The 17,880-nt window shown below is 45.8% G+C and overlaps 2 protein-coding genes and 2 long non-coding RNA genes across 4 annotated transcripts in view; 3 read left to right on the top strand and 1 right to left on the bottom strand.

The window, feature by feature from the left end:
* The window catches only part of LOC146820749 (uncharacterized), a 61,271-nt gene that overhangs the window by 22,527 nt on the left and 20,864 nt on the right, over positions 1–17,880 (top strand). The window lies entirely within an intron of this gene.
* LOC146820752 (uncharacterized) lies at positions 11,437–12,157 on the top strand. Its single transcript, XR_014962613.1, has 3 exons — positions 11,437–11,520; positions 11,751–11,846; positions 12,077–12,157. It is a non-coding gene; the product is annotated as an uncharacterized LOC146820752 (long non-coding RNA).
* On the top strand, positions 12,965–14,830 carry LOC146820751 (uncharacterized). The gene is made up of 2 exons (XM_085609284.1): positions 12,965–13,054; positions 13,238–14,830. The coding sequence occupies exon 2, from the start codon at positions 13,267–13,269 to the stop codon at positions 14,764–14,766; it is 1,500 nt and encodes a 499-aa protein (XP_085465410.1). The 5' UTR covers positions 12,965–13,054; positions 13,238–13,266; the 3' UTR covers positions 14,767–14,830.
* Positions 15,174–17,733, bottom strand: LOC146820750 (uncharacterized). The gene is made up of 2 exons (XM_085609283.1): positions 17,206–17,733; positions 15,174–16,106 (listed from the first exon to the last, which is right to left on the bottom strand). Exons 1-2 carry the CDS (start codon positions 17,585–17,587, stop codon positions 15,232–15,234), a joined length of 1,257 nt encoding a protein of 418 aa, XP_085465409.1. The 5' UTR covers positions 17,588–17,733; the 3' UTR covers positions 15,174–15,231.

Raw genomic sequence — 17,880 nt, 5'->3', positions numbered from 1 at the left:
ACTTCTTGCAGCACTGTCAGTCTTGGTAGGTTTCTCTTTTCCAGTATTCTGTGTTGTATCCCAGGCTCCTTTAAGATCAAGTGTCTCTTCATCCTGATCGCTGAGTGCTTTACATGTATATATTTTTCTGGGCCTTTCTGCTACACATTGGCATTCTCTATATTAGCTTTTACCAGATTAATTCTATTTATAATTAAATGCTTTATGGTTATTAATATTTGTCGGACAGGCTCTTTAACAACTTAGCACTTGCACTTTTATTACAACCTGTTGGTTGTGTTTCATTGCCAATATGCGCCTTTACACAGCCTCTCCTATACTATATATATCTGTGTACACTTGAAGGTTTTAGGGTTTGTTTTTTGCACTTGCACATTTTGCACACAATTTGGATTCACATTGCAAATTAATTAGTCCATCGGTTTTTGTACTTATAGGGTGTACAGCCATTAAAATTTCATGAACAGTATGTTTATATCTTGCCCATTCAACATATCAGGTGTAACGGTACTTATAGATGGGGATTGTTTTTGTGATTTAGATACAACTAGCTGCACTCGCTGCACTTGCACTTTATTTGAGCAGTGATATTTATCACAGTGTAATTTATTGTACACATGGTTTTATAATCACGATATTCAATCATGTATATACAGGCTCCATTTATCTCTTCATCTTACCACAATTTATCTTAGCATACATGTTTTACATGTTTAAATTGTGGGCAAGGTTTTTATAATATCCACTGTTTTTTAAAACATATCTACTGTTCTTATCTATTGCTATTTATATTATACTCTATTTTTGGACTCGTTCTTGACAGTGACCATTAATTGTGAAATTGTCTTCCAAATTGGAGTCTGTGTTTTATGTCCCTTCACTGTCACCTGACGAATCTTATGTTTTGATTGGCCACACATTGAATATGAACTGTGATTCGTCACCATAGCGTCATGTGATCAAGATTGCTGTGAGCGATCGAAACACGTCTGGCCGGACACTGGTCCGATACATTCTGTGGTGTCCATGATGGAATAAAAGAAATCTGCAAAAAATTTATTAGTGCCGGTGTGGTCCGTACCTGTGCTGTGGATACCCTTTGTGGCAGTTAGGGTAACAGGACTGTTCTTTTGGATGTATATATACATGTATATATATTATCTACTGGCGGTCACCAGTAGATAGTTATAGTTAGGAACGAGTTCCCATAGGAAATCTGAAAATTCTATTTTGAATAACTTTGGCGCCGGTTGACTTATCTTCGTGAAATTTTCAAAACTAATGGGGCGCTCCGCTCAACTCCTACCCTGAAAGTCTCGGGGTGATTCGTCAAGCGGGGGCTGAGAAAAAAGGGGGGTCCCAAAACGCGTTTTCCCCATGCATTTTCCCATAGGACCTTTAGTCGAAGGTACAGCCCGAATGACTGAACAGAATTACTTGAAATTTGGCAAAGAGGTAGTCCTCAGGTCAGGCATGTGCCTTTTGCTTAAATGGTGTAAATCCGTTCAGTAGTTCCTGAGAAAATCAAAAGTAAAATCACATATATATCTGGGCGGAGCCTAACCACACATCTCATCGTGAGATCTGATTGGCTGTCAGCACTTCATCAAAGAAGTGTTGGCAGCCATCTTGGGACCAATATACATGATAGCACCTCATTAAAAAGTATTGAAGGTTTTAAGACTTTAGTTACATTATAAATCATTTGTTGATGGTACCATACTCATTTTAGGAATTGTGGTGTGTTCTAAGGTGATTTTACCATGTGAAAAAGCCTTCTGCTGTGATATCATGAATCATGTTTGAGAGAAAACTATTTTCTCATGCTTTTCCCACAGAGGTTTGGAAGGTGATCTATAAGCTAACTGAGAGCATATTTTCTGTAAATTCACATTATCTTTCTCAGTCATGTGAGAATGAAGTCTGACATTCTCAGTAAAACATGTACATCCAACAAGGATCAAAGTTCAGTGATGTCACGAGTGATGTCACTGACCATGTCATGAGTGATGTAATATGTGACGTCATCAGCAGTGCATTGCGGGCGCGCGAGTTATAGTTAGCTGAACTAACTATAATGGGGGAACTTCAATGGTTTTGTACGAGTGAAAAGTCCAGCTAACTATAACGCCCCTGAAACCTATGGTTTTTTCAGTGAATATATATATATATATTGACTGAAAAAACCATAGGTTTCAGGCCTGATATAGTTAGGAATTAGCATTTAAAAAACCTTATAAATTCACTGAAAAAACCATAGGTTTTAGGGGGGTTATCGTTAGCTGGACATTTCACTTGAACAAAACCATTGAAATTCCTCCGATATAGTTAGTTGTACTAACTACATCTCGCGCGCCCACAATCCACTGCTGATGATGTCACATATTACATCATTCATGACATGGTCAGTGACATCACTGATGACATCTCAAATGACATCACTGATGACATCACTCAGGACATCATCCAGTGAATGTGGTTTGGGTCGTTATTTAAATATGTATTATATATATAGCAATTTGCATTGAAGAATGAGTGGACATATAAATATAAATATCTGGATGGAGGATTTAGTAGCAGTGTGATTGACTGTTTACTTGACTAATTTATAGTGTCTCACTAAATATATTGGATAGTGACTAAACTGTGTGAATATCTGTATCACTTTGTCAGTTGTTGTGTAAACTGCTTCTCCAGTTGGTTACTAGCTATGTGAAAGTCTATATTAGTTATTGATTAGTTAACTGAGTATTTGTATGGGAGAGTGAATGTGTGTGTGGTTCGGTGGGGGGGGGGTGACTGCCCAAAGATGTGTGAATAGTTGATTCAGTAGGTATCTGAAGTTAACACTACATGTTATAACAGTTGTTTGGGTGAGTGAATATCTTTATGGGTGTGGCGATGAGCAAATATATGTCTCAATGGTACAAGTCCAACAAACTAGAAAAATATAAGCCAGTGTATGTGTCAGTTGTTGTATATAAATAAGTATACATAAGACTCAGTGATTGTATGAATGACTGTTTGGATAACTGTATACTTGTAATAGTGATTTTATAACACACTAAGTATGAGTTTTTATCTATATGAATAGATGAAGTGGTGTTTTTATAAGTGTATAGCTAAGTAAAAGTAAGTATGATCCATTGTTTGCATAAGTGAGTAGGATGACTTCATAAGTGATTAGGATGTGTGCTGGTGTGTAATGTCGATATAGGTGTATAAGTATATTTGATAGTGTTCTATTGATCATTGACAGCATGTATGAGTGAATCTATAGGTAAGTGATTAGATGTGTGTATAGATCTGGGAATCACTGAGTGGGTGTTTAGAAACTTGTATTGGTGTGTCAATGGTTTTAAATCTGGCACTCTGTATTTTACAGTGAGTGATAAAAGGTTATACTAGTGTATGATGAGGTGTATCTGATTGTCACTTGGATGATTTCATCAGTGATGTCATCAGTGATGTCATTTGAGATGTCATCAGTGATGTCACTGACCATGTCATGAATGATGTAATATGTGACATCATCAGCAGTGGATTGCGGGCGCGTGATGTGTAGTTAGTACAACTAACTATATCGGAGGAATTTCAATGGTTTTGTTCGAGTGAAATGTCCAGCTAACTATAACACCCCTAAAACCTATGGTTTTTCAGTGCATTTCTAAGGTTTTTTAAATGCTAATTCCTAACTATATCAGGCATGAAACCTATGGTTTTTTCAGTGAATTTCAAAGGTTTTTTAAATGCTAATTCATAACTATATCAGGCCTGAAACCTATGGTTTTTCAGTGAATTTCAAATGTTTTGTAAATTACAATTTTTAATGTATTAATTCTTATACTGATTTTTTTGATACTGATTTACTACATTTTTTAAACTATTTATTTTTAGATATTTTATTTTTTTAATTACATTATAATTACATTATACATTACAATACAAAATATACTTTCTCAGAATGAATTACTTTAGTTTAAATACTTTGCAAATAGGCGATAGACTTTTAAGTACAGTAGTTACAGTTGTTGCAATGGGCAACACAATTTCAAACACAATGCAACATTGAGCTCAATGTGAATTTCTAGTCAAAAATGCAATTAGTTACTTTATGGATTACTTTTCCAACCACAGGACTGGATCCTAGATTCAGTCCTTGGACATCTCCTGTAAACAGTTGAGTAAAAGCATTTTGGTTACAGTAGTGATTTTTAAGGAATATTATTGTATTTTAAAAGTTGACACTTAGACATTTTTTCACATAGAATCACCAATGTTATCCTATGGCAGAAAATTCACTTAGCAGGTTAGTAGTGTTATTGTTACTATTTCTTACTCAGTGGTGGATCCTGGATCCAGCACCGGTGAATCTCCTGTAAACAGTTGAAAGAATGTGTTTAAGTCATACAGACGATTTTTTAGGAATATTTTTAGTTTGTGAAAATAGACAGAAACTTTTCTGCTGAAAACCAAAAATGGATTCCTATGGAAGGAAAGGTTACTTGTAAGTACGCTTAGAATTACTTTTCAGGGTCAGTGCTGGGCTAAAAGATGCAGCACTGGGTTCTCGCCTGATAACAGGTGAGTAAATTGGAATTCTTAGTTCGGCTGATTCTAGAGGAATATTTGCACAATGGTGAAGGAAGGGGGCGGGGCCTGAGGTGACGTGTGCAAACACGCCCTGTGGCGCGTTTAAAGTTGGGGAATTAATTCCTCTTCAATCCTGAGGTCCCCTGGGGGCCAACTAGTCCACCAGGAACCTCCAGTATGCGCCAGGGAGCTGCGTTGCAGAGAGGTGTTCAGAGGCCACGCCCCTTTTTACAATACTCTGCAACGCAGCTCCGTGGTGCTTATTGGAGGTACCTGGTGGGCCGGGATTTGGCCCACCCGGGGGCTAAATAGCAACGAAGCACGGAACCCGCGCTTCATTTTTTAAAAAAAATATCGGCCGAAATTCGCGCTGGGTACGCGAATTTCGCCGATTATTTTTTTAAAATAAAAGCTTTTTTGGGCCCTGGGGGTCCTTGTGGGACCCCCTGAGCAGGCCTAGTGGGTCGGGGTGTTTCTACCCTGCCCCCTTTTTGCGTTTTACGCGTTTGTTTCTTAGGTTTCTTGTGCCTCGGTTCTACACTTCCTGATTTGGAGTGTTGACAGCCAATTAGAATACAGCTCGTGCACGGCAGGGTGCGCTTAGGGTACGCGGACCCTCCGAGGCCATAGATATATATGTACTTTCAAATGTCATTTTCTTAGGAACTACTGAACGGATTTACACCATTTAAGCAAAAGGCACGAGTCTGAACTAAGGGCTACCTCTTTGCCAAATTTGGTGTAATTCCGTTCAGCAGTTCGGGCTGTAGCTGCGGCTAAAGGTCCTATGGGAAATTGCATGGGGAAAACACGTTTTGGGACACCCCTTTTTTCTCAGCCCCAGCTTGACGAATCACCATGAAACTTTCAGGATGGGAGCAGACCGGAGCTTGCCAAAAGTTTTGCAAATTTTGCGAAGATTCGTCAATCGGCGCCAAAGTTATTCCAAATAGAATGTTGCGGATTTCCGATGGAAAATGGGTCCTAACTATATCTACCTACTGGCGACCAGTAGGTAAAATATATATATATATATATATATATTTATATATATATACAAAAACAAGCAGAGAACTCTGGGTAGTTCTCAAGTTTAGGTGGAAAGCAGCTCCTGTATGGAGCACTCTCAACACCAGCAACACTCTAGATCTGCTCACCTCAAATGTCTGCTTTTCTATGAAAGTCTTTAAAGATAGGATTAGCAAAGTGCCATCCACGCCGAGATAGAAACGGACAAAGTCTTTTGCCATTTCTACAGCAAAGTCTTTAAGCACAGGACTAGCACAATGCTGTCCATGCCGAGCTGTAAAATGACAAAAGCCAATTACCATTCCAGGCACAGTATTATAGCTTTGAATTGGTAAAATATCAACTAAGACAACCTGGAATGAGTAGAAGCAACCCCTGACACAGTGTTTCGCTCTACTTAGAGAGATATTTTGTACCCACCCTCTGCTTTTGGGTATATAAAATGATTTTACAATATATGGTGTGTTACTGCTAACTCTTCTGATTCAAGCATGAGAACCTGAAAGATCTAATACTTTAGTAAAAACTTGTTACTTGTGTAACTCTCGTTCTCCATTATTGATATCTTTCATACATTTACATGCGACTCACCCTTTTTCCCTCATATGCTCTCCTTCTTGCTGAGCAGTGACTATTCCTACTAGTGCTTGAAAATCCGAGGGAAGATGCCTCTGCTGGGAGTTTTCTAAAGGGTGCTATCTCCTGATTAGCTGGAATTTGGTTCTTTGTAAATGATATAAATAAGCTGCAAAAGTCAATGGGCCCGATTCACAGAACAAACTTAAGACTAAATCCTAAACTTAGTACCATTCTGGTATTCACAGAATGCACCTAGTACTTCTGGTATTCACAGAATGAACTTACTACTTTTGCGATTCACAAAATGAACTTAGGACTTTTGCTATTCACAGAATCCATTTACGACCACTAAACTTACGTCCGCACCCGGGCCGGATTTTCCGCACCCGGAGCGGAGTTTCCGGGCCCGGAGCGGGAAGCCCGCATGCGGGCCGGAAACTCCGCTTTAAGGGCGGATTAGCCGCTCTCGGGCCGGAAACTCCGCTCTCGGGCCGGAATTTCCGCTCTCGGGCCGGAAATTCCGCTCTCGGGCCGGAACATCAGAATTGGGACCAGACTACATCACTGTTGCCATTGATCATTTGAGCCAAGGGGAAACACCTGTTCAAGTCCCTACCATCCCCCACCATGCATCAGCTGACGCACTCCAGCCAATCCCAGCCAACAGCTCCAGTTAGCCATCATGTTGCTAGTGCCTACCATCCCCCACCATGATCCAGCTGAAGCCAATTAACACAGATTGACCAGCAACAAAAAACATTTAAAAGCAGCACACAGTGAAGGCACCGGTTTGGTCACACGCAGTTTGGATTTCCAAGCAGAGACCGGCCAAGAAAATGGAGCTCATGAAGAGAAAGCGGAACTTCACAGCAGAGGAGACCACCATGCTTGTGGAGTTCATTGTGAGGCACCATAAACGCCTCTATGGACTCCCACCCTACTGCACCAGTGGGAGCCAGAAGGCAGCCCTGTGGCAGCAATTAGCCACTGCTGTCACAGCATTGGGGGAGGACAGGCGCACTGTGCAGGACGTCAAAAAGAAATGGCAGGATGAGCGGCTGAGGGTAAAGGATAAATACGCCAGGATGGAATTACAACAGATCCTCCCAGCCGCACAATCTGGACCACGCATCCGCCTCACCACACAGGAGGAGGACATCCTGACGACCATACACCCCCACTTGGTCCATGGGCTGCCTGTCAGTGACGTCCGCTACGTGGTACCAGGTAAGTGGGATGAAAAGTGAAAGTGCATGAATAGAAGGTCTGTGTTGCACTGTCAGTGTGAATAAGGAAGTAGTCCAAAGTGTATTAATTAATCCGTAAGTCACAGACTCCTGTGTCACCCTCTGTATGTAGCACTACAAGTCCCACAATCCTTAGGGATGGAAATGGCAAATCCCTCCTCCACTCCTGAAAACATGGCCACTGTCCAGTTGCATTAATACACCAGCATGCTAAGTAGCAATTGACAAATTACAGCAGAGATGCCCCAGTAACAATGCCACACCCAATCCAACTCTTGTGCAACCGCGGATGCGTCACATTGACAATGCGGTGCACTGTGGCGCTGGGATAGTCAGATGGGTGTCGCAACTGATGGCATCAGGGGGATGCTCTGCTGGAGTAGTGTCGCAAGTGTGACGCAACTCCAACTATGTCCATGGACCGCCTACACCTAACGCTCAGGGCAACTCATTACAGGTGCGTCAAGCTGGTTTAAGTTTGCATGGCAACACCCTATGAAAAGTGACTACGTGAAATGCCGTCAATTACAATGCATCACTTGTACGAGGCATCACCAAATAAACACACACCCTGCAAAATCACAGCTGATGCATGTTTAATGTTGCGCAGGCCCGCACACCGTGAGGCATCAACATAGATGCATAACATTGGGAATAAGTCTGAAGCACTAATTTTCATCTCTACTGCTGTACTCAGAACCTTAATCTCAGCAGCTTGGAAAGATACACAGGCCCCAACATTTCAAATGTGGCTATCCAGATTTCTAGGTATACATAATGTGGAGGCGGCTCTGTATCAACTTAAGGGGAAAAAATCAAGAGAATTGGGGTTGAAGATTTGGGCACCAGTGGCTGCCTGGCGCACTAGTAGATTGTCATAATCTTACTGATTTTCAGAATATAGCTACGTCTGGCTTCTAATATTTATATCTTCATTAGCTATACGTTCCTTCTCGCTCTCTTTCTTCCTCTGATTGTGGCAGATGGCTCTTTGTTTTACTATATGTATCTTAACTTCTAGATCAACATCGACGCCACATCATTCTATGATTTACAACCTCCAATCTCAATTAGACACTAGAAATGTAATTCGTCAACCGACTTCTACATGCCTTGTTCTTGCTTCATCCATATTTGTTTTTTTATTTATTTTGTTTTGGCTATTTTTGTAATTTGCTTATACCTCATTCAGCTTTCTTATTTAGTCAAAATGTATTCATATTGTATTGCTATAGTGTAACATGAATCCTCAATAAAAATTTAAAAAAAATAAATAAATAATAAAAAAAAAAAAAAAATTGGGAATACGTCCAAATGTGTCACCTGTATTACCCCACCGCTGTGACACAGAAGTGACGCAACTGCGGTGTTAATGTATTACAAGGGGCGTGGAAACATGCCACTAAATCTCTATGAAGTAAATCACCCCGTGCAAGCTGAAAGCACAAAGCAGAAGGTGAGAGAACCATCTGGTCCAAAAGTCAGACACCTATTCTGTTGTAAATTTCCCACCCTGCCACGCCACTACGACCCCAATGCACCACTGCTCCTACCTGCCCAGTCAGCAGCAGTACTGCAAAACACTGTTAGCATGCAGAAGAAATGGGGAAATCACAGAAATGTTCCACCAGCACATATTCCAGATGTTTAGTTTTCTCTCTTCTCACCCATTGACACATTCAGCCAGAGCACAGACAACTGCCGTAGCGGAGGTCCCTGCATCTACTGGGAGGCATCGCCACCGTACACCCTCACCGACTGGTAAGTCAAAGTGGCCAGGAGATGGTCAAAATGCATGCATTGCCAGGAGTGACAGAGGGACATGTAGTGCCCACATATGAAAGTCAACCAGAGATGTAAAAATCGCTGCATTACTATTGGAGTAGTCAATGGACATCCACCTTTAGATAATTATAATTGTGAACAGCTGAAGACAATATATTACATGTCTTGGCTCATCAAACCTTCGTAATTGCTGAACATGACATGTTTTACAGCAACAGGACCAGACCTGGGAATCCAATCCTGTCATCGAGTGCCACAACTACTCAAAAGGGTGCCCCCACTATGTTGTAATGGTGTCTGTAGACGTAATCAATCAAAGTAATTGACTGAAATATGGCAATGTTGAACAAGTGAGATCCCAGGGTCATCAGTATTGACAATGCATACACTGTCCAACTTTGAATGTTTCCAATATAGATCAAATGCCCAGTCCACACAGCTGGTCATGTACCACTTACATTGTCTGGCTTCTGGGTTGGCCATCAACAAAACACGATAGTGGACCTCACATCATGATCCGTAGACATGTCATTGTGATATTGGTTGCATCCAGGTAGTGGGCCCATTCGAAGTAATGTGGGAGCAATCATGATATTACGTATAACACACTAATGCTACGCTGGTGCCCACAACTGCTTGTGCTCATCCTTTGTGCCAGAAATCTAGTGCATCACATGTGGCTGCCGGAATGTTAAGTAGCAAAACACACTTATCATTGTAGGTACAACGAGGTCCTCCCAGAATCAAAGACACACACTGACTTCTGCTACAAGGTTGGCTGTGACATCTGTTCAGGGCCCACACACTGTTCCGGTGCTGGGCCAAGGGAGGGGAACCCAAGAATATATCAGGCTGACTGCTCAAGAAATGTGCCTTTCACGTCCGCCGTATGTTGCATGTGTATTACAACACTGTTGTCCTGCATCACAATATGCTCACATATGGCATTTGAACCCATGCAAGATCAGACCCTGGTGGCTAATGAAAGGATGACACAAAATGTATGCCAAGTGAGTGCAGAATGGACATTCAATAGTACCATGAGTCATATGAAGTGACCAAAACACAACCGGCTTGCAATTCAATGATAGGAAACACCATGATGAAAATAGCATGGCTGAGGCCAACACTGATGCCAGTAGTGTACCTTTGAGATGAATGTAGGGGCTGCTAAGGTGAATCTTCATGTAGTTACACCTGCTAAATGACTAGGCTGAAGAGCAACACGCTAATCCAGTGCAGGCAGAAGGCATCAAAGCCTCTCAGCCTATCCGCAATGTTGCATTCTGCTTGCCTCCTCTCCTACTGTATTCACATGTATAGGTGAGTGTTTGACAAAAGAGGTTTGGATGTCTGCTGTACAAGACACCAATCGTCGTCAGCTAAGTAGTACCATGATCTGGGAAATAGAGTACGCAAAGAGAGGACACTCAAAGGATGGACATAAGACATCTGTGTTCTCTCATACAAATATGTGTGACTTCATGCGTGGGGAAGCACAAATGAGCAACATCATGTCCCTGACAATTGTAAATCTCACACATGAAACCCTTTCTGACTTGACAACAAACAACATGAGACTCTGGAAATATGTAAGTCTGAATGGCAAAGGTGATAGCAGTGTAATGGGGAGGAATCCGGGTCATTTATCCCTTCCTATCAGTCATCTTCTCATACATGTGTGTCTGTTGATGTGTCATCTGATTGATGTCACTGCTGTGTGGAGGGAACGGCTGGCAACTGCTGCATGTGAGCAGGTGCCTAAATGTAAAGTTCAGGAGCTAAACATGCTGCACATAGTTCTGGATTACCCACAAATGGTCATTGAGAATGACATGTTGGCTCAGAGCTACCATCTCTTGTTGCAAAATATAGACCTGTATGTCTTATCACAGATGCTGACCGGATTACACCCCAGCAGCATGCACCATCCCGGGGACTGTATGACATCCAACCCTCGCGCAGCCGTCCTCCAGGTAATTCTAGCATGAGGTGTCTGTTGATGTGTCATCTTATTGATGTCACTGCTGTGTGGAGGGAACGGCTGGCACCTGCTGGATGTGAGCAGGTGCCCAAATGTAAAGTTCAGGAGCTAAACATGCTGCACATCGTTCTGGATTACCCACAAATGGTCATTGAGAATGACATGTTGGCTCAGAGCTACCATCTCTTCTTGCAAAATATAGACCTGTATGTCTTATCACAGATGCTGACCGGATTACACCCCAGCAGCATGCACCATCCCGGGGACTGTATGACATCCAACCCTCGCGCAGCCGTCCTTCAGGTAATTCTAGCATGAGGTGTCTGTTGATGTGTCATCTGATTGATGTCACTGCTGTGTGGAGGGAACGGCTGGCAACTGCTGGATGTGAGCAGGTGCCCAAATGTAAAGTTCAGGAGCTAAACATGCTGCACATCGTTCTGGATTACCCACAAATGGTCATTGAGAATGACATGTTGGCTCAGAGCTACCATCTCTTCTTGAAAAATATAGACCTGTATGTCTTATCACAGATGCTGACCGGATTACACCCCAGCAGCGTGCACCATCCCGGGCACTCAATGACATCCTGGCTGCAGCTGTTCACCCCTCGCGCAGCCGTCCCTCAGGTAATTCTAGCATGAGGTGTCTGTTGATGTGTCATCTGATTGATGTCACTGCTGTGTGGAGGGAACGGCTGGCAACTGCTGCATGTGAGCAGGTGCCTAAATGTAAAGTTCAGGAGCTAAACATGCTGCACATCGTTCTGGATTACCCACAAATGGTCATTGAGAATGACATGTTGGCTCAGAGCTACCATCTCTTCTTGCAAAATATAGACCTGTATGTCTTATCACAGATGCTGACCGGATTACACCCCAGCAGCGTGCACCATCCCGGGGACTGTATGACATCCAACCCTCGCGCGGCCGTCCTTCAGGTAATTCTAGCATGAGGTGTCTGTTGATGTGTCATCTGATTGATGTCACTGCTGTGTGGAGGGAACGGCTGGCAACTGCTGGATGTGAGCAGGTGCCCAAATGTAAAGTTCAGGAGCTAAACATGCTGCACATCGTTCTGGATTACCCACAAATGGTCATTGAGAATGACATGTTGGCTCAGAGCTACCATCTCTTCTTGCAAAATATAGACCTGTATGTCTTATCACAGATGCTGACCAGATTACACCCCAGCAGCATGCACCATCCCGGGGACTGCATGACATCCAACCCTCGCGCAGCCGTCCTCCAGGTAATTCTAGCATGAGGTGTCTGTTGATGTGTCATCTTATTGATGTCACTGCTGTGTGGAGGGAACGGCTGGCACCTGCTGCATGTGAGCAGGTGCCTAAATGTAAAGTTCAGGAGCTAAACATGCTGCACATCGTTCTGGATTACCCACAAATGGTCATTGAGAATGACATGTTGGCTCAGAGCTACCATCTCTTCTTGAAAAATATAGACCTGTATGTCTTATCACAGATGCTGACCGGATTACACCCCAGCAGCGTGCACCATCCCGGGGACTGTATGACATCCAACCCTCGCGCAGCCGTCCTCCAGGTAATTCTAGCATGAGGTGTGTCACTGGCTTCGACTCCAAAGCCATGACCGAGATCCTGATTCCCCTCTGCATGTAATCAGCAGTTGTGTACAAAGTGAAATACAAATCAGGAGTGTCATGTGCCTGTCTGACAATTGGTGATGCAGATAATTGAGAATGTTGTCACTTCCCTCTACAGCTGCTGGTTCAGGGACAGCTAGGCCCGTGAGGAGACAGGTCCAGCAGGTGACACTAGGGGGGAACACCAAGGGACAGAGAGTTGTGGCTGGAGCTGGTGAGTTTGCCTGTATCTGTGTAACCCCTCAGTGCTATGGTGTGAGCTGTCATTTGTGGTGGTACCCTACACAGGTCACATGATCCTCATCTGTTGATGCAAAGTACAGTTGATACAAACCCTTGTTTTGCACCACATGTCATACAAGGTCAATCCCTAATACGGTTGCAACCTCTGTTCCAGGGGATGCTGATGACGAGGATGACAGGCCTATGACCAGTGCGGGCCGACGTGGAATCAGAGGGGAGAATCCCCTGATCCTCCAAGCTGTCATGTCGGCTGCAAGCACTGCTCAGGAGGAGGAGGAAGAATATCCTGAGGACCTCTGCTTGGTGGATGATGAGGACTACATGTCTGACGATGAAGATGGCAATGCGCGATATCGTGCCAGACTGGCTAAATCGGTCAGGGCATCAACTCCTCTGCCAAGCAACGTCCCTCCGCCTCCTCCCAGGCATACCATGGCCTGTCCCCAGACTCGAGCAAACCAGCCACAGCACACACGCATCACAACACAGACATCACTCCCTCACAGTCCTCACGTCCAGGACCAACATGGTGGTTCCCCTACCCACTCTTCCCTAGACAGTGTATCCCTGCCAGCCTCTCCACCATCTGGGGGTAGTACCAGCCCTGTTGTGCTGCTGGAATCCCCTGGGCACCATTCACCTGCCCACAGGCTGACACCTCCCACCCCACCCCCTGCCGTAGGACCTGCACATCCCATCCATGGCAGACAGCTGCAGAGAGGGCCTGCACCTGGCTGTGATGACCAGTGGGAGCAGGACTTCTTCCAACAGCAGAGCGATGTGAGGCAGGACATTAGTGCCATAGGGGCTACCCTGTCCACCATGTCGGACTCCCTGCAGGACATGGTCCACTTCCCTCAGGCGGTGGAGAGGCTGAGCCAAGTGTTGGATAGGATGGATAGGACTTGGCAGGACATGTCCAGAAATATGCGAGACATGCTATCCATCCAGAGGGACGAGAGTGCAAGACACCATGCCTTGGCCATGAAGATGATGGAGGGCATTTTGAGAGTGAGCCAACCTTTCCCTTCACGGTCAACGCAGGGAGGGGAGCCATCATATCTGCCCACAGGACAGCACATCCCCACACCTGTACCAACTGCACACCAACACAGCGAAGGGAGACATCCACACCAGCGGGCTGAACTGGCACTCCCAACACCACCCCCTGTACAGTCACTCCCGCCACCTGCACAACCATCCCCACCTGTACAGTCACTCCCGCCACCTGCACAACCACCACCAACACCACCACCTGTACAGTCACACCCGCCACCTGCACAACCACCACCACCACCACCTGTACTGTCACACCCGCCACCTGCACAACCACCACCACCACCCCCTGTACAGTCACACCCGCCACCTGCACAACCACCACCAACACCACCTGTACTGTCACACCCGCCACCTGCACAACCACCACCACCACCACCTGTACAGTCACACCCGCCACCTGCACAACCACCACCACCAGCACCTGTACTGTCACACCCGCCACCTGCACAACCACCACCACCACCTGTACAGCCATCAAGTGTGCAAACACCATCTGCCACAGCACATGTGGATGACCCTGGACAGTCCCTTGGACAGTACCCACCTCCACGTAGGCGGCGAGCCAGACCTGAGCACTCGGAGCGGTCATCCCCCCCCAAATTGCGGCGTCGCACTCACCAGTGACAGGAACCCGGGACAATGTGATCACGTGTTTGTGTGTGCACCAAATAAACACCTACCAAAACTAATCATCTGTTGTGTATCATGTCCTGTGTAACGTTGCAGGTGGCCTGGAGATGTGAGAAGGTATGTGTGTGTGTGACACAGTTACAAGTGTGACCCATCGTTGCAACCAGCCATTATGTGCATAGCAGATGACCCATCAAATATGTGTCCATATTCAGAACCAGACATTCAGAATGAAGTTAAACAAGTGGAAGTTATGAGTATTCCAAATTGTATTTTGAGAAGGTACATAAGAACAACCGTCCGTTTGGAAGGGAGAAAGGAAAACAAATGAAGATCTTAATGCAGAGGGAGATGTGAACCTGGATTGGGGTGGGGCAAAAAAAATATAACACGTCAGGGAGCGTCAGGGAAAACAGTCTATTTACAAGGGGAAAATGAAATAGTTGTTCACGTCTAAAGTCAAGTGTCCTTCTGGTCATCCTCTAGGACCACAATGTCCAGATCCTCAGAGTCCGATGCAGGCACACGTCTGGCGGGTGCAGGAACAGGCACCACTTGGGTTCGTGCCACACGAGGAGTACGGGGGGAAACAGTGTGGGGCAATGGACAGGGGGAGACATTGACAGTGGTATGGGAAGGGATTGGGGAGACAACAGACGACATGGCTGCGGGCAGTGAATTGATGGCGGTGGTGAGGGTGGCCATACATCGGAGCATGTCCTCTCGCATCATGCGTACCTCCATACACACTTGTAGCGCGATGCGAGCGGACATGTCTGGCTGACCCTCACACATCCACATCAGGTCCACTGGCACAGCCACAGGAGGAACAACACCGGGAGGGGCCTGGGGGGAAGAGGAGGGATGTGGTGCCTGAGGTCCGGAGCCAATGATGTTGGGGAGCTGGCGGCTACGATGAGGGGGACTGGTTGCAGGGGATGCAGCTGGGTCCCCCGATGGAATGGGGAACTCTAGAGGTAGGGAGGGGCTGATGGCAGGCCCAGATTGTTTGTTGGCCTGCCCCGAGGACACCTTTTCAGGGACCACAGGTGAAGAATCCTGAGGAGAGTTGCTCTCCAACACCTCATGGTCCGAGGTGTCGTGTTCACCCCCCCCCCAATCAATGTCTGCAGCCTCCACCTGGGATGTGGCACCAGCATCAGGGTGTCCCTTGTCAGTCTGGGTGGGCGCAATCCCCTTGCCTCTTGATGTTGAGGGTCCCTCCTCATCCTCCTCTTCCTCGCTGGTGGAAAGTGGGTGTAGCCGCCGCCGAACTGGTGGCCTCTTGCTCCGGACCAGGTCCTGCTGCCCTTCTGTTCCGCCAGCTGTGCCTGCTGAAATGTAAGCAAAATCCGAATGTTATGTTTGTGTCATGCAGGACGAGACACATTCATAGGATCCAAGGTCAGACTTATTTTCCTCTGATCACACTCAATAGTTGTCAGTGTCTATGAGCTGACATTACGTGTATGTTCACCGTCAGGTCCTGGATTGAGTCTGACATGGCCATCTCACGTGGATGTGTGTGGCTTACACGACTGTATTGGCCAACCCTCAACCTGGCATTCTAGGGATCTGTGTGTCCTGCCACAGCTACATGTGTAGGTTCCAAAAGCAGTCCACCAATGGAGAACATGAAGTCCAGAATCTCAGATTATGGCCATTCATAGGGAGTCGCAGCTATTTAAGGTCTGGACAAGTGTCATCTGCTTTGTAGCATTGTATGGGACACAACAAGTGGCGAATGTGGGTCACACATGCACTGAGGCTCTGGCCTATTTCTGTAGCCAAATTGTGAGTCTAGCCTTTGGCTGTCCCCACACATGTACTGACAATCCAGTGGCACATATTGGCTTTGGTGACTGATATGGTAATGCTGTACACCGCTGAACGCTGGGGGAATTTAGTGATAGCTACCTGTACATGTGAAACAGGCCACTGAGGCTGAGACGTCTGTCAGTGAACACCCCTTGTAAATTTAGAAGCGCTTAAGAGTGATGAAAGGATGTCAAAGTCTGTCTTGACTCCATGCCACATGATGTTTTGTCACAATTGGAACCCACACTCTAAAAATGCTATGCAAGTCATAGCATCCAATACCCTTTGGCCTGCCATGCGCACACAGGACAGTGTCTGTACCATTGCTCATCCAATGCACACATGATTTCCTAGTGCCAATTGTAGTGGTGCGGGAAGAGCTGATTTCAGTCCAAATGCACAAATATGGCTCATTTAGCCAGTTGTCATGGCGAGACTCCAACTCCCAAAATGCACTCTGCCCTGTACAGTCCATATGCCACAGTGTGCCTTTTTAAGCTTGGTTACTGCTGCATGGACACGGAATCTGTGAATGGAGGCATCGGACACACAATGGTACAGCACTGTTTCACTCACATCATACTCCCAGACACATTTAGCATATGATGCACTTACCATGTCCCTGCTGCTCCTGCTCCTCCAGCTGAGCATGGAGGGTCGGCCAAGCTGATCGCAGGACCCTCCTGTACAGTGGGGATAGGCGAGGACGATGCACATGGTGCTGGGAAGACTGGCCCACCAGCTCCTCAGCCTTGTGCCGGGCCCACCGTTTTAGGTCCTCCCAGCGCTTGCGGCATGCCCTCGCACGCCTGGTGTGGACTCCCACTGCACTGCAGCGTTCGGCGATGTTGGCCCACAGCCTGGCCCGGGCTGCATTGCTCAGCTGGTGTTCAGGGTCCCCATATAGCTGAGAAAATTTGGCCAGCACCCCCTCAGCCAAGATGTCCAACTCACTTTCAGTGAAAGGGGGTGCCTTCTCTTCGTAACCCTCAGCCATTATGGGGATAATAAGAAGGATGAGAGCAGCAGGATGTCAGAGGATCTGTCTGTGATAGAGGATGACTCAGAATGAACACAAAATGGCAGCAAACTATTTCCTGTGATGTATTTCCTGCCTCCCACTTCCTGTAAAACATTTCCTGAATGAAATTATGTGTTCCGGGTCATTTTCGGAGTTTACGGCCCGTAAACGCAGTTTCCGGTTCCGGAGCGGGAGGTCCGCACACGGGCCGTACGCCGCGTGATCGGCGTTTCCGCACACGGGCCGTACGCTCCGTAATCGGAGCTTCC

Source organism: Triturus cristatus, chromosome 6, assembly GCF_964204655.1.
Source record: "Triturus cristatus chromosome 6, aTriCri1.1, whole genome shotgun sequence".
NCBI lineage: Eukaryota > Metazoa > Chordata > Amphibia > Caudata > Salamandridae > Triturus > Triturus cristatus.
The sequence above is the reverse complement of the archived record's forward strand: the minus strand, read 5'-3'. Positions and strand labels throughout refer to the sequence as shown.